This window comes from Phocoena phocoena, chromosome 1 (assembly GCF_963924675.1).
Source record: "Phocoena phocoena chromosome 1, mPhoPho1.1, whole genome shotgun sequence".
Classification (NCBI taxonomy): Eukaryota; Metazoa; Chordata; class Mammalia; order Artiodactyla; family Phocoenidae; genus Phocoena; species Phocoena phocoena.
The window spans coordinates 117,007,335-117,028,539 of NC_089219.1; the positions used below are offsets into that span (position 1 = coordinate 117,007,335).

Below are 21,205 nucleotides of genomic sequence, written 5' to 3' on the forward strand. Positions count from 1 at the left end.
TAGACCATTGTATTAGTTATCCATTGCTGTGTAACAAACTGCAAAACTTAGCAGCTTAAAACAATAAACATTTATTATCTCACAGCTTCTGTGGATCAAGAATCCAGGCACGGCTTAGCTGGGTGCCTCTGGCTCAGGGTCCCTCACTAAGCTACAGTCAAGGTGTCAGCCAGGGCTGCAGTCATCTCAAGGCCCTCCTAGGGGAGGATCCACTTCCAGTTTCTTTCCTGTAGCTCTTGGCAGGCCTCAGGTTCTCATCAACCATTGGCCAGAGACGATAGTTCCATGCTGGACGCTGGCTGGAGGCCTTCCTTATCTTGGGGCCCTGCAGTTCACAGCATAATACCTGGCTCCTCGCATGAGCTCAAGGAGGGATGGGGGTGGAGAAAGAGAGCCCAAGATGGAAGCCACATCCCATCCCTTCTGCTACATTCTGCCCACTAGAAGCAAGTCACAAAATCTATCCCACACTCAAGAAGAGGTGATTACACTAGGGCATGAATACCAGGAGGTAGAGATCTTTAAGCGGCATCTTCAGAGCCAAGTTTAGAACCTAAGTCTCCTGAGGCTGAAGCGAGTGATACCCACTATTGGTTTGCAAATCCCAGGAAGGTTATTAATAGACTTGGGACCTCTACCCCAGCCTGAGCATGTGGGAGGAGTCCGTGGTGCTGGGTATAAACAACCCTCCCTGGGACACACACACACACACACACACACACACACACACACACACACACTCACATGCAATTGCGGAAGCTGTGGTAAGTGTTTCCTCCTTCAGCATGTTATCTGAAAACAGATCATGATGGCGAGCCCAGGGAGACAAACAGATGGCTGGGCTCTACAAACTTTCTCCAATAAGCCACCAAAGAGTCAGCCACACATATTCTCTCCCTGTCTATGGATCCCTCTCCTCTTCCTGCTCATGGGTAAGTCCACACCGTGGCCACCGCCGCTTGCTACTGGTGTTCCTCTGAGGCTGGTCACATTTCTGCTGGGGATTCTAATTGATAAAAGCAGGAAACTCTTCTCCTTTTGGTAATTATTCTGCAAGTTCCAGCTTACTCTGAGCTCTGTATGTGTGTGTGTGAGTATGCATAGTTACACACCATGAATAGGTGACATTCTAGCCCCGGTCACAAATAACTCTGGGCTCAGACTCTATTCCTCTCACCCTCACATTTTCCTGCTAAGAAATACTGGGTGATGAGTTTGTTCCCTATACACTGTGGGTAAAACACACAGAGAGATACAAGGAACTTGTCCTGAGGGTAAGCCACCTGTCAATTTCCTAGGGAGGGATAGAACCGCTGGAGCTTCTTTCTACATCCTGCCTTGTTTATCACATGTATGGAGGCTTCATTAGGGATCTGGAGATGGTCTGGTTGCCCTCGGCTAGGTGGCTTCTATGTGAATATCCTTTCTGCCCACCATCCTACCACCCCCTCAAGGCCCAAGTCCTGCTAGTTTCTGAGAAACACTTCTCAAGAGCACTTTCTATTTCATCTTTGCTCACCCCTCTCCAGTGGGCAGAGCTAACCCAGTACCTCAGGGAGTATCTCAACCACCTGGGACTGTGGCAGTTACTATCCGTCTGGAATCCTTCTTCCTCACCAGGGATTCAGGGAGGATAATGCAGGTAGCACTAAGGACCTGACAGCAGTGAGGATGGAGGTGGGGATGGGCAGTGAGGAAAACTCTAGAAAACTCTTAGATGCATGTATGGGGGTAGAGGGAGCCTAGACCTCAAGGCTGAATTTTAGTTTGACCTCCCTTCACTTTTTTTGGCCGTGTTGGGTCTTCGTTGCTGTGTGCGGGTTTCTCATTGCTGTTGCTTCTCTTGCTGCAGAGCATGGGCTCTAGGGCGCATGGGTTTCAGTAGTTGTGGCGCAAGGGCTTAGTGGCTGTGTGGCATGTGGGATCTTCCCAGACCAGGGATCGAACCCGTGCCCCCTGCATTGGCGGGTGGATTCTTAACCACTGCACCACCAGGGAAGCCCCGTCTCTTCACTTTCTATTTCATCTTTGCTCACCATAAAAACACAGGTGGCAGCAGGGCTGTTTATATCCACACCCAGCTCTTGAGGTGCTTCTTGGTTATGTTGGATAAACCTGGAATTAGCCACATCCAACGACCTCCAAGCCTCAGGTGGTCAATGCAGGGAATTTCAAACAGTTCAGGGCAAAGAGACATCTCCCTCTGTCTGGTTCCACCAATTAGGGTTACCTCAAACCTCACTGTTTGGGTCTAGAAGGGAGTTTCCTTGAGGCTTTTGTGTTTCCAAGGAGTTGTTTCAGGAACCTAGGAGTCAGTAGGGTGAAAAGTTTTGACCCCTCGCCCCCAGCTTTAGTACCAGGAATATTTGAAATTAAGTCCTTGCTCCATCATTTCTTAGGTGTGTGAGCCTCTATTTCTTCAGTGTATAATACAAATAATAAGATGTGTTATGCAAGACTGTTTTATCGATAGAGATGGTATGTGTACACTGCTTGGAACGTAGTTGGGGGAAGCTATGTTTGTTATTATGATAATCACTGTTAAGTACATTATTCTCAGACACTATTCAAGGATGGGCAAGTCAAATTCAGTTATCACAATCTTTGAACCCCCCCTTTAATTATTTGTCAAATGACGTAGTTTAAAAATAAGATGGCTGGGCTTCCCTGGTGGCGCAGTGGTTGAGAGTCCGCCTGCCGATGCAGGGGACACGGGTTCGAGCCCCGGTCCGGGAGGACCCCACGTGCGGTGGAGCGGCTGGGCCCGTGAGCCATGGCCGCTGAGCCTGCGCGTCTGGAGCCTGTGCTCCGCAACGGGAGAGGCCACAACAGTGAGAGGCCCGCGTACCGCAAAAATAAAAAATAAAGAAAATAAGATGGCTGATACCTGGGGCTCCTGTCACTCTGCAGGGAGCTGTGTAGCACTCTGCTACAATATGATCAGGACCACATCCTGCTCCTCCCACTGACAGTATGAGAGGCTTTGTTTGTCGTTGATGTGAGGAGCGATGATGTCAAAACATGTCCATAAAAAAAAAAAAAAAAAAAAAAATGTCCATATGAGCCCAGCCAAGACCCAGCACCTCTGGGCTTCCAGGATGGGGTGGTCAGTGCTCCTGGCCTCTATACTCTGGGGCATCACGTACATAGAATCTGGGCTCTGCAACTGACCAAACCCCTGATCTCAGGCAAGTGGCTTAAACTCTCTAAATTTCAGTTCCTTATCAGAAAAACAAGGCTACTTGTCAGATAATTTTGAGGATTAAGTGAAGTGATTTCTACAAAGTGCCTAATACACACATAGCAATCATAAGCAGTGTCTTCTGGATGAGAAGAGCTCTCTTTTAGGCAACCTCAAACCAACATCACTTCAGCTAAGCTTCTGTCTTCTGAATCTGCCCCCAGAGTCTACCTGAACTGACCCTTTCTTGTCCAGGGTTCCTAGTCCTGTGTCCTCTAGCTACCACGCCACAAGGTCCAAGTGCTCTGCTGATGGGGGTCTGGGCAGAGACCCCCTTGGCCTGCACCAATCTCTTCTCTGTGTCTACGGAACCTGTAACCTTTAGGCTTTCAGAACACACTTCAACCTTTTCCCATCCGTCCAGGCTGTACTTTGGACACTCCTCTCTCTCTAACATTTTCTACATATTTTTCCACCCAGAATTCCTGGTGGAGTCTGGGTCCTGAACCCATCTGAGTTGGTCTAGGGTTTACAGAGCACTCTCTAGAGCCTCAGAAGCCCTGGAATCTGGGAATCCAGGTTGGGGTCACCCAGAGGATACTCACAGGACCTCTACAAGGAAATAAGCTGCCGCGGCCAAATGTCAGGCCTCTGGAGCCCTTAGTAACAATGGTTATCAGAGATCCGGGTCTTTCCTGAGATGAGGAAATCAGGTGTTGAATCAATGCTACCTACCTATTCCCAACCCCAAACCTTGTTCCCAATCACAGACCAGATTTCCCTGGCCAAGCCAAAGTCAGACTGAGATCCGTGGGCAAAGAGGGAAAGGTAAGGTGATAATAGAGACGAGAGATGCTCCTTTCACTCCCAATAGTTTATTATGAAAATTCTCAAACGTACAGAAAACGTGAAAGAATTTTGCAGTGAACACTCAGATACCTCCCAGCTCAGTTCTATCACTGGTGTTTTACTTTACTTCCTGTATCACACACCTATTCATCTATCCACCCTTTTAGCCATCCATCAATCCATCTTGTTTTTTTAAAGATGCTCCATCTTTTACTTCATTAGTTCTTCATGATTTACAGCAACCTGATTTTATTTCATCTCTACCACTTTCCTGGAGGAAGATGGTACAGGTGTGAACATTTCTGTCTCACAGATGAGTACACTGATTCTCAGAGAAATTCAGAAATTCGTCGAAAGCCACAATGCTAATTTCCCTGTAGGAATAGAAACCTATAAAGTCTGTTTTACTGATTATTGTAGCTACATTCCTGGGAGAGAATGTTTGGGAAGTGAATGAATGGATGAACGAGGTCCATTTGCTAAGCAATGGGTCTAGAGGGAGGACAGCCAAAATATCATTTCATTTCTCAACATCTGGCATTTATTACCAATATGTGTTTATTGAATGAATGAATGTACACATGCACGAATAAACGAACAAACAAATGAACGCTGGCTTGAGGACTCCAGCTCCTCCACCAAGTCCCTCTTTTGTCTCTGCAGGGCTAGGAGCCTCTGAAAAGGACTCAACCCCACCAGTGGTGAAAGGGATTCTAGGGGGTTCAGTGATTCTGTCCCTGAACATTTCAGTAGACATGGAAATTGAGCACATCACCTGGAGTGGTCCCCAAGAAGCTTTGGCTTTAGCAGATGCAAAAGGAAAGATTATCTTAATAGACAAAAGCTACCAGGGGCGAATAAACGTCACCCAGAACAACTCCTTGTCTATCAACAAGCTGACTCTGAAAGATGCAGGATCCTACAAAGCCCAGATAAACCAAAAGAATTCTGAAGTCACCACAAGTGAGAAATTCACCCTGTCTATCTATGGTGAGTTCCAGAGAGCGTCTGTGGGTTTTGACCTTTTATTTTTAAAAGCAGGGTTTTACCCTCTCCAGGAATTAATCTCTCTAGGACAAAGAGAACTATCACCTTGGTCCTTTTCCCCCAATTTCCCCCTTTTCCCCCAATTCCATAAATACAGATGTCAAGAGCGAAGAACAGCCAAAATGTGTTTAAGAGCTATTTGGATTCTGTTTTCTGCCATGTGGATTCTCTCTCTGTGTTAATATCCTTTATCCATCCATCTGTATTAGCTTGCTAGAGCTGCCATAACAAAATATCAGATTGGGTGGTTTAAACAACAAAAATTTATTTTCTCACAATTCTAAAGGGTAGAAGTCCAAGGTCAGGGTGCCAGCAAGTTTGATTTCTTCTGAGACTCATGCCTTGGCTTGCAGATGGCCACCTTCTTGATGTGTCCTCACGTGGTCGTCCCTCTATCTGTGTTGTCTGTGTCTTAGTCTCCTCTTTTTACAAGGACACCAGTCATACTGGATTAAGGCCCACATTATAACCCCATTTTAACTTAATCATCTCTTTAAATTTTCTATCTCCAGATACAGTCACATTCTGAGGTAATAGGGATTATGAATTCAACGTATGAATTTTGATTCAGCCCATAACACTCTGCCCTCTGGTCCCCCAGAACTCATGTCTTTCTCACAAAATACATTCACCCCGTCTCGACAGCTCCCAAAGTCTTAACCCATTCCAACATCAAGTCCAAAATCTTATCTAGATATCATCTAAATCATGTATAAGTGAGACTTGAGGTATAAATCATCCTAGGCAAAATTCCTCTCCAGTTGTGAACCTTTGAAACCAGACAAGTTACCTGCTTTCATGATGGGACAGGCACAACATAGACATTTGCATTCCAAAAGGGAGAAATCTGAAAGAAGAAAAATGGGTCACAGGTCCCAAACAAGTCTAAAACCTATTAGGGCAAATTCTATTAGATTTTTAAAAAATTTTTATTGGGGTAGTTATCTATTTTATATATAGTAGTGTGTATATGTCAATCCAATTTATCCCCCCCTTACCACCTGTTAACCATAAGTTTATGGTTACATAATACATCTGTGACTCTATTTCTATTTTGTAGATAAGTTCATTTGTACCCATTTTTTAGATTCCACATATGAGTGATGTCATATGATATTTGTCTTTCTCTGTCTGACTTACTTCACTCAGTATGACAATCTCTAGGTCCATCCATGTTGCTGTAAATGGCATTATTTCATTCTTTTTTATGACTGAGTAATATTCCATTGTATATATATGTACCACATCTTTTTTTTTTTGATGATGTATTTTCTTTTTTTTTTTTTAATAAATTTTATTTATTTATATATTTATCTTTGGCTGCATTGGGTTTTTTGTTGCTGCATGTCAGCTTTCTCTAGTTGCAGTGAGCAGGGGCCACTCTTCATTGCGGTGTGCGGGCTTCTCATTGCGGTGACTTCTCTTGTTGCGGAGCACGGGCTCTAGGCGCGCGGGCTGAGTAGTTGTGGCTCATGGGCTTAGTTGCTCCACAGCATGTGGGATCTTCCCGGACCAGGGCTCAAACCCGTATCCCCTGCATTGGCAGACGGATTCTTAACAATTGCGCCACTAGGGAAGTCTCCACATCTTCTTAGATCTGAGAATAATCCCCTTTGGCTCTATGATTTATCCTCCTGGTCCACTGGGGTGGCAACCACACCTCCTTGGCCCTGGGCCCTGGCCAGCAGCCCTGCCCCCTGGAACCAAGGAGGAAACCACACCACCAACGGCCCCTGGGCCTATGACCTTTAGGCCTGTGGTGCCAGTAGCAGACCTGTCGACCTCTGAACTGCCCTTGGGGTCATTCTTCCCTTTTCTTGAAGGATAAAGCATGGTCTCAGCTGGACATCTCTATTGGCTTATCCTGTAAAATCCCCCAAATCTGAGAGCCTTCCTTCATTTTGTCCCATCTGTGTCCCTTCAGTCCAAGGTGACAGAATTTCTACTGAAATGGTTGACTGGATCCTTGAATTACAGCATTGTCTATCCATACTCTCAGTGTTTTCCCCAGACACAAATTCTCATTTTTTGCTCTATAGATAGGCTGAGAATTTTCCAAATCTTTAAATTCTGGTTTCTTCTTGCTTAACAATTCCTTCCTCAATTTATCTTTCTTCTCTCACATTTTACTACAAGCAAAAGAAGAAAACAGGCAGTGCCCTCAATGCTTTGCCTGGAGATCTCCTTAACTAAATACCCAGTTCATCACTTAAATGTTCTGCTTTCTACAATACACTAGAACATAATTTGTCTAAGTTCTTTGTCACTTTATAAGTATCACCTTTCCTCCAATAACAGGCTCTTCATTTTCAACTATTACCTTACCAGCCACACGTTTAATGTTTATATTTCTATCAATATTATATTGACAATAATACGTCTATCTCTGAGATAATAGAAATTTTCTTTACAGATCTCTTCTTTTCTTTCTGAGCTCTTACCAGAATCACATTTAACATCCATATTTCTATGAACTGTCTCTTGAAGACAATCTAGGCTTTTTCTAACAGGCACCTTAAAACTCTTCCAGCCTCTATCAGTTAACCAGTTCCAAAGCCACTTCAATATTTTTGGGTATTCATTATAGCGGCACCCCAGTTCTGGTGCCAAAATCTGTGTTGGTTTGCTAGGGTTGTGATAACAAAGTAGCACAGACTGAGTAACTTAAACCACAGAGATTTATTTTCTCACACATCTGGGGCTGGTCATGAGGCCTTCTTCTGAGGCCTCTTTCCCTGGCTTACATACGGCCACCTTCTTTCCCTATGTCCTCATATGGTTGTCTCTCTGTCTGTGTTGTCTCTGTCCTAATCTCCTCGTCTTATAAGGACACCAGACATGTTGGATTAGGGACCATCCTAATGACCCTATTTTAAAATAATTACCTCCATTTCCAAATACAGTCTTATATCCAAATACAATCACACTCTGAGGTACTTGGGGTTAGAATTTCAACATACGAACTTTGTGGGGACAGAATTTAGCCTATAACACCGTGTTTCTATTGGATTGTTTGACCTTTCTGATTGATTTTTTAGGGTGCTCTGGATATATTAAAGAAATGGAATTCTATGCAGTTAACAGAAATAGAATGAATCAACTTAATATGTACTAACATACAACAATTTCCCAGATATATCATTAAAATTCTTAAAAGCTTAAGGACAATATGTACAGCATGCTATTATATATATGTGTCTACAACTAGAATACCTCTGGAAAGATCGACAAGAATCTCATAACAGTAATTGCCTCCAAGAACAATAATTCCTGGAGAGAGGAACTAGGTGGCTGGGGCAAGAAAGCTTGTTTCTTTGTGTGTGCATATGTACCTTTTTGTATCTTTGCAATTTCAATTTTATGTATGTATTGCCTATTCAAAAAAGAAAATGAACTTGCACACACACACACACACACACACACATGCACACACACAGGCTGTGAACAGAGGAGATGGAACAAAAGGAAAGGAGAGGACCAGGAAGAAAGTCTGGAAGCACAGTGGGTCCCAAATCTAGACCAAAAGACAAGGGCAACTCAAATTATAGAGGCAGAGCTTCCAAATCCCCCGTGTTTGAGGCTGGCTCATTCATCCATTTATTTACCAAACATTCATGAGTGTTTTTCATGGACCAGGCAGCTGTTAGATGTTCAGATACAGACGCTCTGTCCTCAAGGAATTCACTAACTGGTGGGGGAGAGAGAGAATAATCAGACTATTGTCATGTTGAGTCTTGGTGATAACAGCTGTAGAGGATACTAGGGAAACACTGAGGAAAGGCAATCAACCTAGCTTGCATGAGATACAAAGAGGAAAAAAAAAGACTTCCCACTGGAACAGATAATGCTGGCCTCTTCCTTTGGCCCCCAGCTCTTCTACCAACACCATATTTTTCACTTAGCCCTTTCCTGCTGGGGAAGCAGTCTGAATAGTCTTCCTATTGCCCTTGTTCCTGCAGAACAGCTGCAGGAGCCCCAAGTCACCATGAAGTCTGTGAACATGTCTGAGAACGCCTCCTGTAACATCACCCTTGTATGCTCCGTGAAGGGGTCAGGGGAAGATGTTCAGTACTACTGGACTTCGAGGGATCCCCATGCTTCTGAATCCTGGGGGGGGCCTAGTCTCACCATCTCTTGGTTGCCCTGTGACCCAAACCTGCCATACATCTGCAGAGCCAAGAACCCCGTCAGCCAGAGCAGCTCCCGCCCTGTCCATGCCTGGCAGTTCTGTACAGGTAACTGGCTCCACTGAGGCCCTCCAGGGGATTCCAGAAACAGTCTAAGCAGCTACAGAGTCTAAACCCCAGGATTCTGGCAAGACACAGATGAGGTAGGGAGGTAAGAGAACAGGCCTGAAAATCCCTTTTTCTCTACCCTCAGGAGCCTGAGAGAGACTGGTAGGGGACTTGGGAACTCCCAGGGCACTCTGAAACTCCAAGAGTCTATAACACAAGAGAGGGAAAGAGAGTATGGATGCAGAAATCCAGATTGCTCTTTGCTTGAGTAGGGGTGTTTCCTATGGTGTCCTTAGAAGGGCAGAGAGGGCAGGAGAGGACTGGGTATGCAATAGGCAGAGCCAGGTGCATACCTGTGCATGACAAGTGGTCATGGGAAAGCAGCAGGCATGCCTCATCAGAGAAAGGGGGAAGGAGGCCTGGGCAGGAGGGTGTATCAGGCTATGGTCCCCTTCAGACAGGCTCAGGGTCAAGGGTTCGAGACCAGTGGCTGAAACTGCAATGTCTCACCTCTGGCTACAGATCTAGGAGCTTCCAGAGGAAGACCAATGGGGGAGACAGTGGCGGGGATCCTGGGGGAGTCCATCACCCTGTCCCTGGCGCTCCCGGACAGTCAGCACATAGACAACGTTGTCTGGATGTTTAACACCTCTATTATCAGCAAAGAGCGGGGAGAAGAAGCAACAGCCAATCAACTCATTAAGTTCAAGGACCCAAATCAGAGCACGGTGTGGGTCTCCAGCCAGGACTACTCCCTAAAGATTGGCCAGTTGAAGATGGAGGACGCCGGCCCCTACCACGCCTATGTGTGCTCAAACGCCAGAGTTGCCAGCACAAAACATATCAACCTGAACGTCTACCGTGAGTTTCTGAGTAGAACGTCCATCATTCGATTCATGCCCTGAAAGCTTTCTCCTCTTTGCTGCCTAGCCCACCTCCCTCCTCCTACAAAATGCCTCAGACCCACAGGACAGCTACTCAGTTCACACCAGTACGTTCACGGGAGGACAATACAATCAGCAGCTGAGCAAATTCCCCTAGCCCAGGCCCCCTTCTTCTAGGCTTCCAGTTAAGCCTCAATCAACCAACTTCTGGTACTTGCCCTGTCCTCCTACATTGATTACTGGGTGGGACAAGGAACTCTCCAACCTGTATTTTTATAGGACATTATCATTTTGCATAAAGGCAGAGCTGGCTGGGTAAAATCATAGAAGACTGAGGAGAAAGCCTTTATTGTCCTGTGACCTCCAAGAGCTTGGAAGGCTACTTGGCTTCCTTGAGTGTGAGGGAAAGAACTCAGTCTTCCTCCTCAGCCCCGTGCTTCACAGGAGCTTAGCTGGACGGTTTGTATAATTTAAATTTGCCAGCTCCTTCACCTCTACCATTCAGACATGGTCAACCTATCCCCTGCCTGGGCATGTTGGTGTCTCAGTACATGAGAAAAGAGTCACTGTCCATGGTCCTGTGAAAATATGCAAGTCAGCTAGTTCACTTCTATTGCCTACTGTGACTCAGATAGCAAAGAACCAGGAAGGTGATCAAGCAAAAAGAATAAGAAATTGGGAACAAAGCGTGCCAGTCTTACGCTGCTCTTAAAATTGTTAACATTTATTAAGTGCTTACTCTGTGACGGTGCTGTGCTCACCTCTCCACACTCCTTATCCCATGTAAGGAAACAAATTAGATGATGGGACCCCAAAATGTAAGCCTTGAAGGGCCTCAGGGCACTTGGAAGTCTTGTGCTTATTTGTGTTGATTGGTTTGCTTGTTCTTCACAGTATACTGTATAGAATGATGGGGTATCTTTTTCACTTTTCATTAACCCCTCTATTTCCAAGGACCAAAGATGAGTAAAGTGATGAGTCTGAGATTTTAGATCTATCAAAGAAAAGTCCAGGTGCACTCCTGAAGGCACCTTCCCAGCCCTAAGGCTGTGTCAACCCACAACTTCATGAATATATTTTGAATGGTAACTGCCCAGGGTGCAGGCCTGACTCCACATCTGGTCTGCCTTTCTCCTCACATAGGGAGGCTGAAGAAGCCAAAAGTCACCAGGAGCCTCGGGCTCACAGAGGACGGCGTCTGCAGGATCAGCCTGACATGCTCAGTGGAGGACAGTGGACACAATGTGACATACAGATGGAGCCCCCTACAGAAAGGAGCTGTTGTGTCCCAAGGGGGAGCTCACCTCAGTGTCTCCTGGAGAAGTGGAGAAAAACACCCCAGCTTCACATGCAGAGCCAGCAATCCTGTCAGCAACAGCTCCCAGCAGTTTCTTTCTAGGGACCTCTGTCCAGGTTGCTCTCCTGTTCAGCCAGACCTCAGAGCCTTAAGTTCGTGGACCCAAGAGTTTTCATTCTGAGTGGTTCTTTATGAAGTGCAGTGAGGGAGTGTGAGTGACAGTCTTTAGAGCAGCACATTCCAATAGAAATATAATGAAATTATAATAGGCAATTTAAATTTTTAATAGTCATATTAGAAGAAGCAAAAAGAAACAGGTAAAATTAATTTTAATCGTATATTTTATTTAACTCAATATATCCAAACTATCATCAATTCAACATGTAGTCAATACAAAGAATTATTCACGACATAATTTGCATTTCAGTTTGTACTAAGTCATTGAAATCCAGTATGTACTTTACACTTACAGCACATCTTAATTCAGATGCTAAATTCTCATGGGCAGTAGTTGATCTGTATTCAGACTTCATAAAATTTGCAGTTGAAAAAATATATTTATATCTGAGTTGTTCCAAATATACTTATCTGTTTTTCAATAAGGAATAGAGTAGCTGATTTTTAATTTAAATTTTAATTAATTAAAATTAAATAGACAATTTAATTCCTCAGTCATACTAACCAAGGTCACCCAGCAGAAGCAGGATTGAGGCTCTGAGTTCTGTGCTCTGCTCTTCCCTAGAGAGAAGTAGAAAAAAAGGAAGGTCTACCCAGGATGTGAAAATGCTGGGTCAGGCTGTGTCTGGCAAGTGGTTTTAGAGCCCCGATCAATAGTAATCTGGATTCACTTTCTAGAACTGTCCTTATACCATTTATAGAGAGGGGCAGTGTAGTGTGATGGATAAGGATGTTTTAGGATCTGACAGCCTGCATTCAAATCCCAGCTCAGGTACTTAAAACTCTGTGACACTGGGCAAGCAATAAACCTCTCTACCCAGGGACAGTGTCTGCCTTACTGCTATAATTTCTTGCCTGGAATATGACTGCCCAATAAATAGCTGTAGAATGAATGAAAAGGAATATTTCCTGCAATAGTATGGGATTTTAAGAGGCAGGTAGGATGGCCTTTATGTTTTGTCCTTTGCTTGCCCCAACTCCCTTGTTGTTATTTATATTGATATCACTCAGTTCCTCTTCACAGGACCTGAGAGAAGGACAGCACTTTGGTCTGGGCTCTCCCTGATGGTTCCTTTCACCCTTCTGTGCTTTGGGATCTCTGGCTGGTGCTTTTGGAAGAAAAAAGGACGATGTGAGTTTCTGAGATCAATGATATCTGCCAGTACGAGGCCATTTCCCTAGGACCTCTGGAGACTTCTTTGTCCTCTCATAATTCCCTCCTACCCCTTCTCTCCCAAGACCTCATTTCCTCTCAGAATGATAGGGGAGGAGTGTCAGCTGGGACTCTTTAGTTGCAAATAATTGAAACCCAACTCAAACTAGCTTAGACAAGAAAGGGTGGGGAGAGGTGCAAGGGGACTGGTTTATTATTTGGAGACTCACATAATCAGTCTATGGGCAAGGAAGAGAAGAGCTGGCCTAGAGACAAATGTCACCAGAGACTCAAAAGCCACCAGAGCTCTCCATCTCTCATCCTTATTTTTCCCTATAAGCCAGCTTAACTCTCTTAATACAGCCAGCTGAAGGGAAGGGGTGGGGGTGGAATGTACCAAAACACAGCAACTGGTAGCTCCAGATTCACACATACTAGTAGTTCTGACACCAGGAAGGGGAAAAAGATGTTTCCCCTCCAACTCCAATTTGAAGAACCTCAGAAATCTCTCTCATTGGCTCAGCTTTAGGTCATGTGACTATTGCTTAGACTAATCACTGTGGGCAATGGAATGAGTGTTTGTGATTGGTAGCTCCTTCTAGAATGTCAGTATTGAAGTGGGAATGGAGTAGTTCCCAGAAAGAACAGATTGGTTAGAATATATAGGGTCCCTGGAAGAATTACTGTGAGCCAGCAAACCAACCTGATGAGTGGCTACCACAGAGGGGTTAGAGCGCTCCCTTCCAGAGAGATGGCAGGAAACTCCAGAGAATTCTCCTCAGCTGAAGATGACCCTAGACTCTGGCCAACATTTCCCATGGGCTTGTGCTCACATCAGGGTTCACTCTCCTCCCTAAAGCCTTTTCCCTATGTCCTCAGAAATCTCTCTCTCTCTCCTTTGACTCTCACAGAATCAGACTCTCTCCCCTCACAGCCCTAATGATAATCCTTCTCTAACTTGATTTCTCAGGTTCAGCCCCAGCCTTCAGTTCCAGTCAAGTTGAGGCTCCAGCTGACACACCAGGTAATATATCACCAGTGACACAGGCTACGGGGTTCCCAGGCCAGATGGAAGCTCCAGAATGTGGCTACTCAGTGTGTGACCAGCAACGTGGGTACACCCAAGGGCTTGTAAGAAACGCAACTCTTGGGCACCACCCCAGAATACTGAACACAAATCTGCATTTTAACAAGATCTGTAGGTGAATCGTATGCCTGTTAAAGTCTGAGAAACAACATGCTAAAGGAAGGTGGTTTGGAGAACAAAAGCCACCACCAGACTGAACTCCTAAAAGATGGTAACCAGAGCTAGGAGAACTAGTCCTTCCTCCGGGGTCTCTAGGCTTCCTCAGGTATTGACTGCCATCACTGGAATGTGCCCCATGAGGAGGAGGAATTTACTGTCTCCACTCCAAGAATGGAGAAACAAAGACCAGATGAAACAGTAAATCTGTGACTGAAGCAAAATTAAAAGTTAGTTGAAACGAAAACTCATAAGACTGTTTAGATACCTATTACCCATAAGTATTACTGAGGCAGTGGTTTTCCAATTTTCGAAAAAGCTAAGGAATGCTTTCTTCAAACAAAATATTATGCAACACCCCCAAATCACAATGCACGTAAAAGTGGAGCTGTTCTGATGAGTGTTGGGGTGGAGAGCTGAGATGCCTGTTCCTTATTCTCCCAGTCCCAAATCTCAGTGTCCTAAATTACCACCTTGAACTCTGAAGCTCTGGAGTTCTAAGGAATCCCCAAACTCTGGCCACTCAGTCAAACCCTGCTTTAAAAAACCCTACGTCACCTCTCATGGAGGGGATGCCCCAAGGAGATGGAATAGGAGGAGGGAATGTGTGGGGGAGCCACAGGCTCAGAAATCCAACATTGCAGCCTTTTCTGATGGGAAAGTGTAACCAAGAAAAAGGGGGCATGAAATGGAAATGAGGTTAGACTTTGGAGATTCCCACCAGCTTCCTCCTTAGAGCTGGCAGAACAGACCCTGGTCTCCCCTAGCCTGAACCCTCCTTCCTTGGCACCCTGGGCACAGGAGGAGGAATAAAAATGTTTTGGGGATTACCACTGTCATCCCTGTCCCTCCTCCCTCCCCCAGCACCTCTTCTCAGTGCCCAAGGTCTGCTTCTTTTATTTCTCCACTATCTCTCCAGAGTTTCCTCTTTGGAGACTCTGCCACTGCCTGAGTTCATGCTGTCATCAATTTTTTGTTTTATTAAACAGGTTGTTTTTTTAATTGAAAAGTCACATATTCACATGGTATAAATTAAAAATAATCTCCTTCTGAATCCCAATCTCCAGCTCTCCCTGAAGAGACCTCCATTGTTAAGATATATGTATGTCTAAATCCTTTCAGAGCATTTTAACGCATTTACAAGCCATATATTCTTTCTTTGATTACACATATGGGAGCCATCTATAACATTTTTCTGAACCTGCTTTTTTAACTTAACAGTAGATCCTAGCAATATTAGCATACGTAGATTAAGACTGACTCCCATTTATTCCATTCTACAGACGTACCTTAGTTTATTTAACAAGTCCTTATTAACAGACATTCCCATTCCTTGTAACTTCTTCCCTGAAATATTGTGAATAGTTTCCTAACTGGTCATTCCCGCTCCAGAACTTTTCCTTTCTATCCCTTCTGCTCCCCCTTTGAAAAGCTTAATTCTGACTGCTCTAAAACCATCAATGGCTCCTCATGGCTTTGTCTGTTACTCAAAAGGCAAGATAATCTAGTGGTCATGTGTATGAGTCCTGAGGTCAGATAATCCTGTGTTTCTATCCTAGCTCTCCTCCTTTTTAGTGATCTTGGGCAATTCAATCTCTAAGCCTTAGTTTCCTTACTTTGCAAAATGAAGGCACCAACCTCTCAGTTGCTGTGAGGACTGCGTGGGGCAGCACCCACAGTATGCACCCAATAGGTGATGACTATGATTATTGCTCAGTATTGGGCCAGGCCACATTTTGTCTACTTTTTTCCTACACAAAGTGCATAGGGGGCAGTATTGAGTAGCAGTTAAGAACACCAGGGACCAGATTACCTGCATTCAGATCCTGGCCCTCCCACTTACTTGGGCAAATATTCAACATTTATGTGCTCCAGTTTCCTCATCTGTGAAACATAAATAAGAATAGTTATTGTCTAGGCTTCATGGGGTTTTATGCAGGTTAAATGAATTTATTCATGAAAAACATTTAGAACAGTGACTGACACATAGTAGACACTTAATAAATGTGAGCCATTATTATTCTACACTTAGATCAAATGGGTTGCTTGGTATGTCCCAAAGGCAGTAGACATCCACCCAGGTGTTCATAGCAGGCACCCATTCTGATTGTCCTAGGCCCAAACCATTGTGGTTGTTAAATATTTTAAGTACCATCCTTTCCCAAAAGAGAGGGTGCCTCAGTTTTCATGCCTGCCTTTAATCACGCTGTTCTTTCCACCAAGAATACACTGTCATTCAACAAAGTCCTGCCCCAATGTCAAGGCCTACCTTAATTCTGTCACTTCACAAGTTCTTCTCTGCTTCCTAACCAGAGACCATCTCCTCTCACTTCTGCACTTTCCTCCTACTTTTCCTATGACACAGTTGGCCTTACATTAGTTGATTTATGTATAGATCTGACCCCCAGGTAGACAGTGTACTCCTTCAAGACCAGGTCTAACTCACCTTTGTGTTTCCCCAGAGTACCTGTCATGGCAGTTAGGATGGTTTATTCAGCGGGGCCAGTCCTGCTCACTGAGAGCTCCTAAGTCCATCACACATCACACTCGATGAATGCTTATCAAATGAATGAATAAGTGGATGCTTGAAAGGAAGAAGGAAGGGGGTAATGGAATGGAGTCCTGTGAGGGAAGACAGGAAAACACCTTCTCCTCCAGTTCTCTAGGCCTCGTCTGGGGTAGGAGTCAGAGCAGCTTGGATCCTTGCACAAAGCAAGAGAGAGGGGGCTGGCACATACTTTACCAACCCTGCACAATGTGTTCCAGAGCCCGCTGCTGACCACACAGTATGCTCCATGCTCTCCCAAGGGTATGAGAAGGTGGACACTTTCCCTAAGACCGCCAGGCACGTCTCCGACAGCAGCTCTGACAGCAATGGGACAACTGAGGAGGATGAGGAGAGGACAGAGATGCACCAGCCCGCCAATGGAAGAGACCAGGTGTGTGATTTGGTCACTCAGGAGGACGCTGGACATGACTCGGACTCTGAGGGGCAAGCAGAGTATTATCTCGTCACTCCAGATGACACGACACCAGCGCTTGCGATTGAAGGGGAAACTGTGTATACACAGGTGTTCCTTGACTTTCAGGTGAGCTCTTTTGATCAGTACACCTTCCCTCCCCCTCCCCATTCTAGGACCATCCAGTAACCTGAAAGACTAATCTCTCCAAACTGGGGGACAGGACCAGCGGTGCAAGGACGGAGAATTGTGATTCTATCCATGTTTACCAACCTTGGGGTCCCTTGATATAAAGGAACTTCGCTCCCATTCTTGGGCCGTAAATAAGGGAGGTGTTGGGAAACCAGAGGCGCTGTTTCCACTGCACTAAGGCAGTTCCCACCCTCTATGTGTAATCAGAACCTGGTGGGGTGCCCCTTTTCCTCAAGGGTTGAGGGCGAATCTCTGGAAAGCTCTCTCTCGTCTGGTGATTATGGATATCCTGGTGCTGGTCTGTTACAGGGACAGACCCCAGTTCCTCAGAAGAAAGAGAGGTCAGCCACAATCTACTGCTCTATACAGAAACCTCAGAAGGTGAGAACAATTTTCTCTGCGTCCTAAGGCCCTTAAAGTGAGGAAATATTGCCCAGACCATTTTAACTGAAAGCAGAGGAGCTCAAGTTCCACTCACTGTGTGCCCCCCTGACACACTCCATGGTGCATAGAGATACTGAAACAAATATTCCTGATTTACATCTGTGTGGCCAAAAGCTGAACATTTCTAATTAATTTAATGATATCTTATATTGATTAATCTTAACACTACCAGAATAACAGTCTGTAAACCCAAACACCGTATGGTCCATGTATGTTTCTAAATCTATCTCTAATCCATCAAAATGACAACTTCCCAAAACAATTGGAAATTAGCCAACAGTCTAATGCCAAGATTTTTTGGAATATGTGCTATTAACTACAGCACATTGGTTTCATTAGAGTGTTAAAACATCCCTTAAGCATAGAATTTCCCATTAATAATAAGCTTATATAAAGTTTTACAGTTTACAAAACATTAGCAAACATATTCTCATCTGATCCTTAAAACAACTCTACAAGTGTGCTGTCATCCAAACTTTATAGCCAGAGAAGCTGAGATTCAGGAAATTAAATTTGCCTAAGTTCACACAGATAGTGGTTGGAATTTCAATATTAAAAACCACAAGGAGTTTTTAAATAACCCTGAAAAGTCTTAAACAATTAACCTTGATCTGAATCTGGCTGTCCACTCCACTTTCACTTTCCTGGAAATATTGGGTCCATTCATACTTTTGCTTTCAAGTCTCCCCCAGAATTTCCTCCCTGCAATATGTTCGAACAAGATTTTTTTTTTAACTCTCAAAGTTTTTCAATTATGCTACTTCTCTGTGATTGATGAATCAATCAGTAGATATGTATTGAATACCTTTTGCTTGCCCAGAACTGGGCTGAGTGCTATGGGGATTCAAATATGTTTAAGGCACCACTTTTGACTTTGAAGACTTGTTATCTATCTTTGATGTAGGAGAGTTGGATTGATTTAGTCACCTGAAAGATGGGAGAAAATACTCTCCATGACTATTTATTATGTGTGCAGTTCCCAAGGGTTTTTCGGACATTGGAAATGGTAGACAGCACTGCATGGAGGTAGCCAGGAAAGGCTTCATGAAAAAAATAATTTGGATGAGGTCTTAAAAGATGGATAGAATTTGCTCAGTAAATACTTGTGCAAATACACAGTTTGGTTCAACCATCTCTGCCTCATGTCCTGATTTCTAGAGCATGGCCTAATGCCTAGCCAGCAAGGAACTTTATCTTTGGCCTCAAGGCCAAATCTGTACTGTTCACTACGTTCACTAAAACTGCTTGGGCCTGGCCCTTTGCGTTTGGGTCAATACTGGTCAATCTTAAAGTCATGGACAGCAGTCCCTGCTCTGAGTTTCAGAATGGTCATGTGACCCACACACACACACCTTGTCTTGTCAGTCCTGCATGACTCCCACGCCACTCCAGGAATTCAAGACCCCTAAAACCACCTTCACCCACAATATAAGTGGAAATCAGTGCATTTCCTCAGCCAAACTCTAGAAAGAATTTATTCCTTGCCCTCAGAATTTTCAGGACCAGGAATTCTGGTTCTGGGTCTCCTAAGGTCATTATTTCCCACTTGATCAGGAAATTCTCAAACCTACTTTAGTTATTTTCTGACACTTGTCTCTGCATGATATCTCAAAGAAGGTTTGTGCTATTTCCAAGCTATTGATGATACTTAACCTCCTTTCTGCATCAGCTCAAGTCTCATCTTCTCTTTAGAGCTTTACCTGAACACTGTCAGACAAGGGATCCTCAGAACCCTTGGAATATGAAGGTCTAATGGTTTGGACTATTACTTTGGAACTTAGCTTCTATCACCTGAATTATCTTTATATAAATGTCTGCATTGTTTCTCTCGCTAGGGTAGACTGGGATCATTAGACTGTAGCTTCATGAGAGCGAGGTCTTTTATTGTCATTTTTGAACACCCTCAAATTGCTGCACTAAACTGTCTTATATCTCCCTTCCAAAGAGCCTAGCGCATGGCCTTCGCCATTAGGAGTTTCTCCATAAATGCTTGCCATCAGCTTGGATAATTGCTTTATTAACCATATTATTGTGTGTCTTTTGGCTCACAGGTGGTGCCAGCACCGCAACAGAATGATCTTGAGTCTCCTGAAATATCTACCTATGAAAATGTCCCCTGAAAAGCAGCTGCCTCCCTCCATGAGGTTGGAGTGCTGGACCTAATAGGACCTGGGGCTCCCGCAGGCAGAAGCACTTCAGAATTTCCTTCAGTGTCCCAGCGATACCTGGATTTGTGGCTCCCCCTTCCTCTCACACCCACGACTTCCCAAACCCATTAACAGATAGACAACTTCTGGGCTCCATTTGTCTCCTTGCATGCTCATAGTGTTTCTGCCTCTCAGCTCAGATGCACACCTCAGAACTCTGCCAAGGCTTGTCATGTTGTTGAAGGGGACCTGGACCTTCACGTGTTCCTCTAAAGAGCTGCTAAGATAAAACCAACAGATATTCTCACTTACAGACACAAAGATCTAGGTGAAATCATGACCACAGTAGTATTTTTTTTAAATAAAAAGCTACAAATAACCTAAGTGTCCATTTAGTAGGAATCTGGTTAAGCACATGAAAGTATACCCATGCAATGGCAAAACCTGCCACTTCTGTAAAGAAAGGAAAGTAAAGACTAATATGTGCTAATATAGAATGAGCTCTAAGATACATTGTTAATGGAAAGAACAAAGTCTTGGACAGTGTGTATCATATGCTACCAGTTGGATAAAAAAATAACTATGTTTATATAGGTAAAGAAAAGTTCTGAAAGGAAATACAAAAATCTTATCAGTGGCTGCCTCTGTGGAGGGGCTTGGGGATTTTTTTTTTTTTTTTTTTTTTGGCAGTACGCGGGCCTCTCACCGCTGTGGTCTCTCCCGTTGCCGAGCACAGGCTCCGGAAGCGCAGGCTCAGCGGCCATGGCTCACGGGCTCAGCCGCTCTGCGGCATGTGAGATCCTCCCAGACCGGGGCACGAACCCGCGTCTCCTGCATCGGCAGGCGGACTCCCAACCACTGCGCCACTAGGGAAGCCCGGAGATTTTTTTAAGGCATACTTTTTGTACTGCCAGATATTTTTTAAACCATTCGTGTGTACTACTCATTTGATATATTTTTTAAGTGCTTAAAATGCCTCTTCTGAATAAGCCTCCTGTATTTACCCAAAAGAATTTCCCTCCTTATTGTCAGGCCTAGATGCATAACAGCCATAATATCTCTCTTCTCCCCCAAACTGTGGCCTCAGCCCTGTCCCCCTGCCTGTAAGTTACACTGCCCCTGACTTACATTCATGATACTCTCGTGTCCACGCGTTACATGTGCTTTGCAGCCCGTTTATGTTTCTGAATACTGTGTTTCTGCTGTCATGCGCCCCTGCACATGGTCCATGGGGTCAGTATGACTTCTGTGGCCTGAAGTGAGTACTCCCAGGGAGCCAGGCAGTGCTTCCTACACAGCAGGAGCTTAATTACTGCTTTGCTCATTGGCTGGTCATTGCATGGATAATCATCTTTGTAAGGCTTTATCACAGAAGCTTAACAAAGACATGTAAGAT

The 21,205-nt window shown here is 44.5% G+C and overlaps 1 protein-coding gene across 1 annotated transcript; it reads left to right on the plus strand.

The window, feature by feature from the left end:
* Positions 1-796: 796 nt before the first annotated feature.
* LY9 (lymphocyte antigen 9) lies at positions 797-20,188 on the plus strand. The gene is made up of 9 exons (XM_065877207.1): positions 797-932; positions 4,694-5,020; positions 9,037-9,312; positions 9,835-10,173; positions 12,695-12,802; positions 13,794-13,847; positions 16,875-17,155; positions 17,528-17,599; positions 19,714-20,188. The coding sequence occupies exons 1-9, from the start codon at positions 806-808 to the stop codon at positions 19,780-19,782; spliced, it is 1,653 nt and encodes a 550-aa protein (XP_065733279.1). The 5' UTR covers positions 797-805; the 3' UTR covers positions 19,783-20,188.
* The last annotated feature ends 1,017 nt before the right edge of the window (positions 20,189-21,205 follow it).

Excerpts from the sequence above, each read along its gene's own strand:
- LY9 (XM_065877207.1), top strand. The coding sequence starts at position 806 with ATGATGGCGAGCCCAGGGAGACAAACAGATGGCTGGGCTCTACAAACT. Across the intron at positions 9,313-9,834 it reads TGCCTGGCAGTTCTGTACAG|ATCTAGGAGCTTCCAGAGGA; the intron begins GTAACTGGCTCC and ends CTCTGGCTACAG. Across the intron at positions 17,600-19,713 it reads CTATACAGAAACCTCAGAAG|GTGGTGCCAGCACCGCAACA; the intron begins GTGAGAACAATT and ends TTTGGCTCACAG.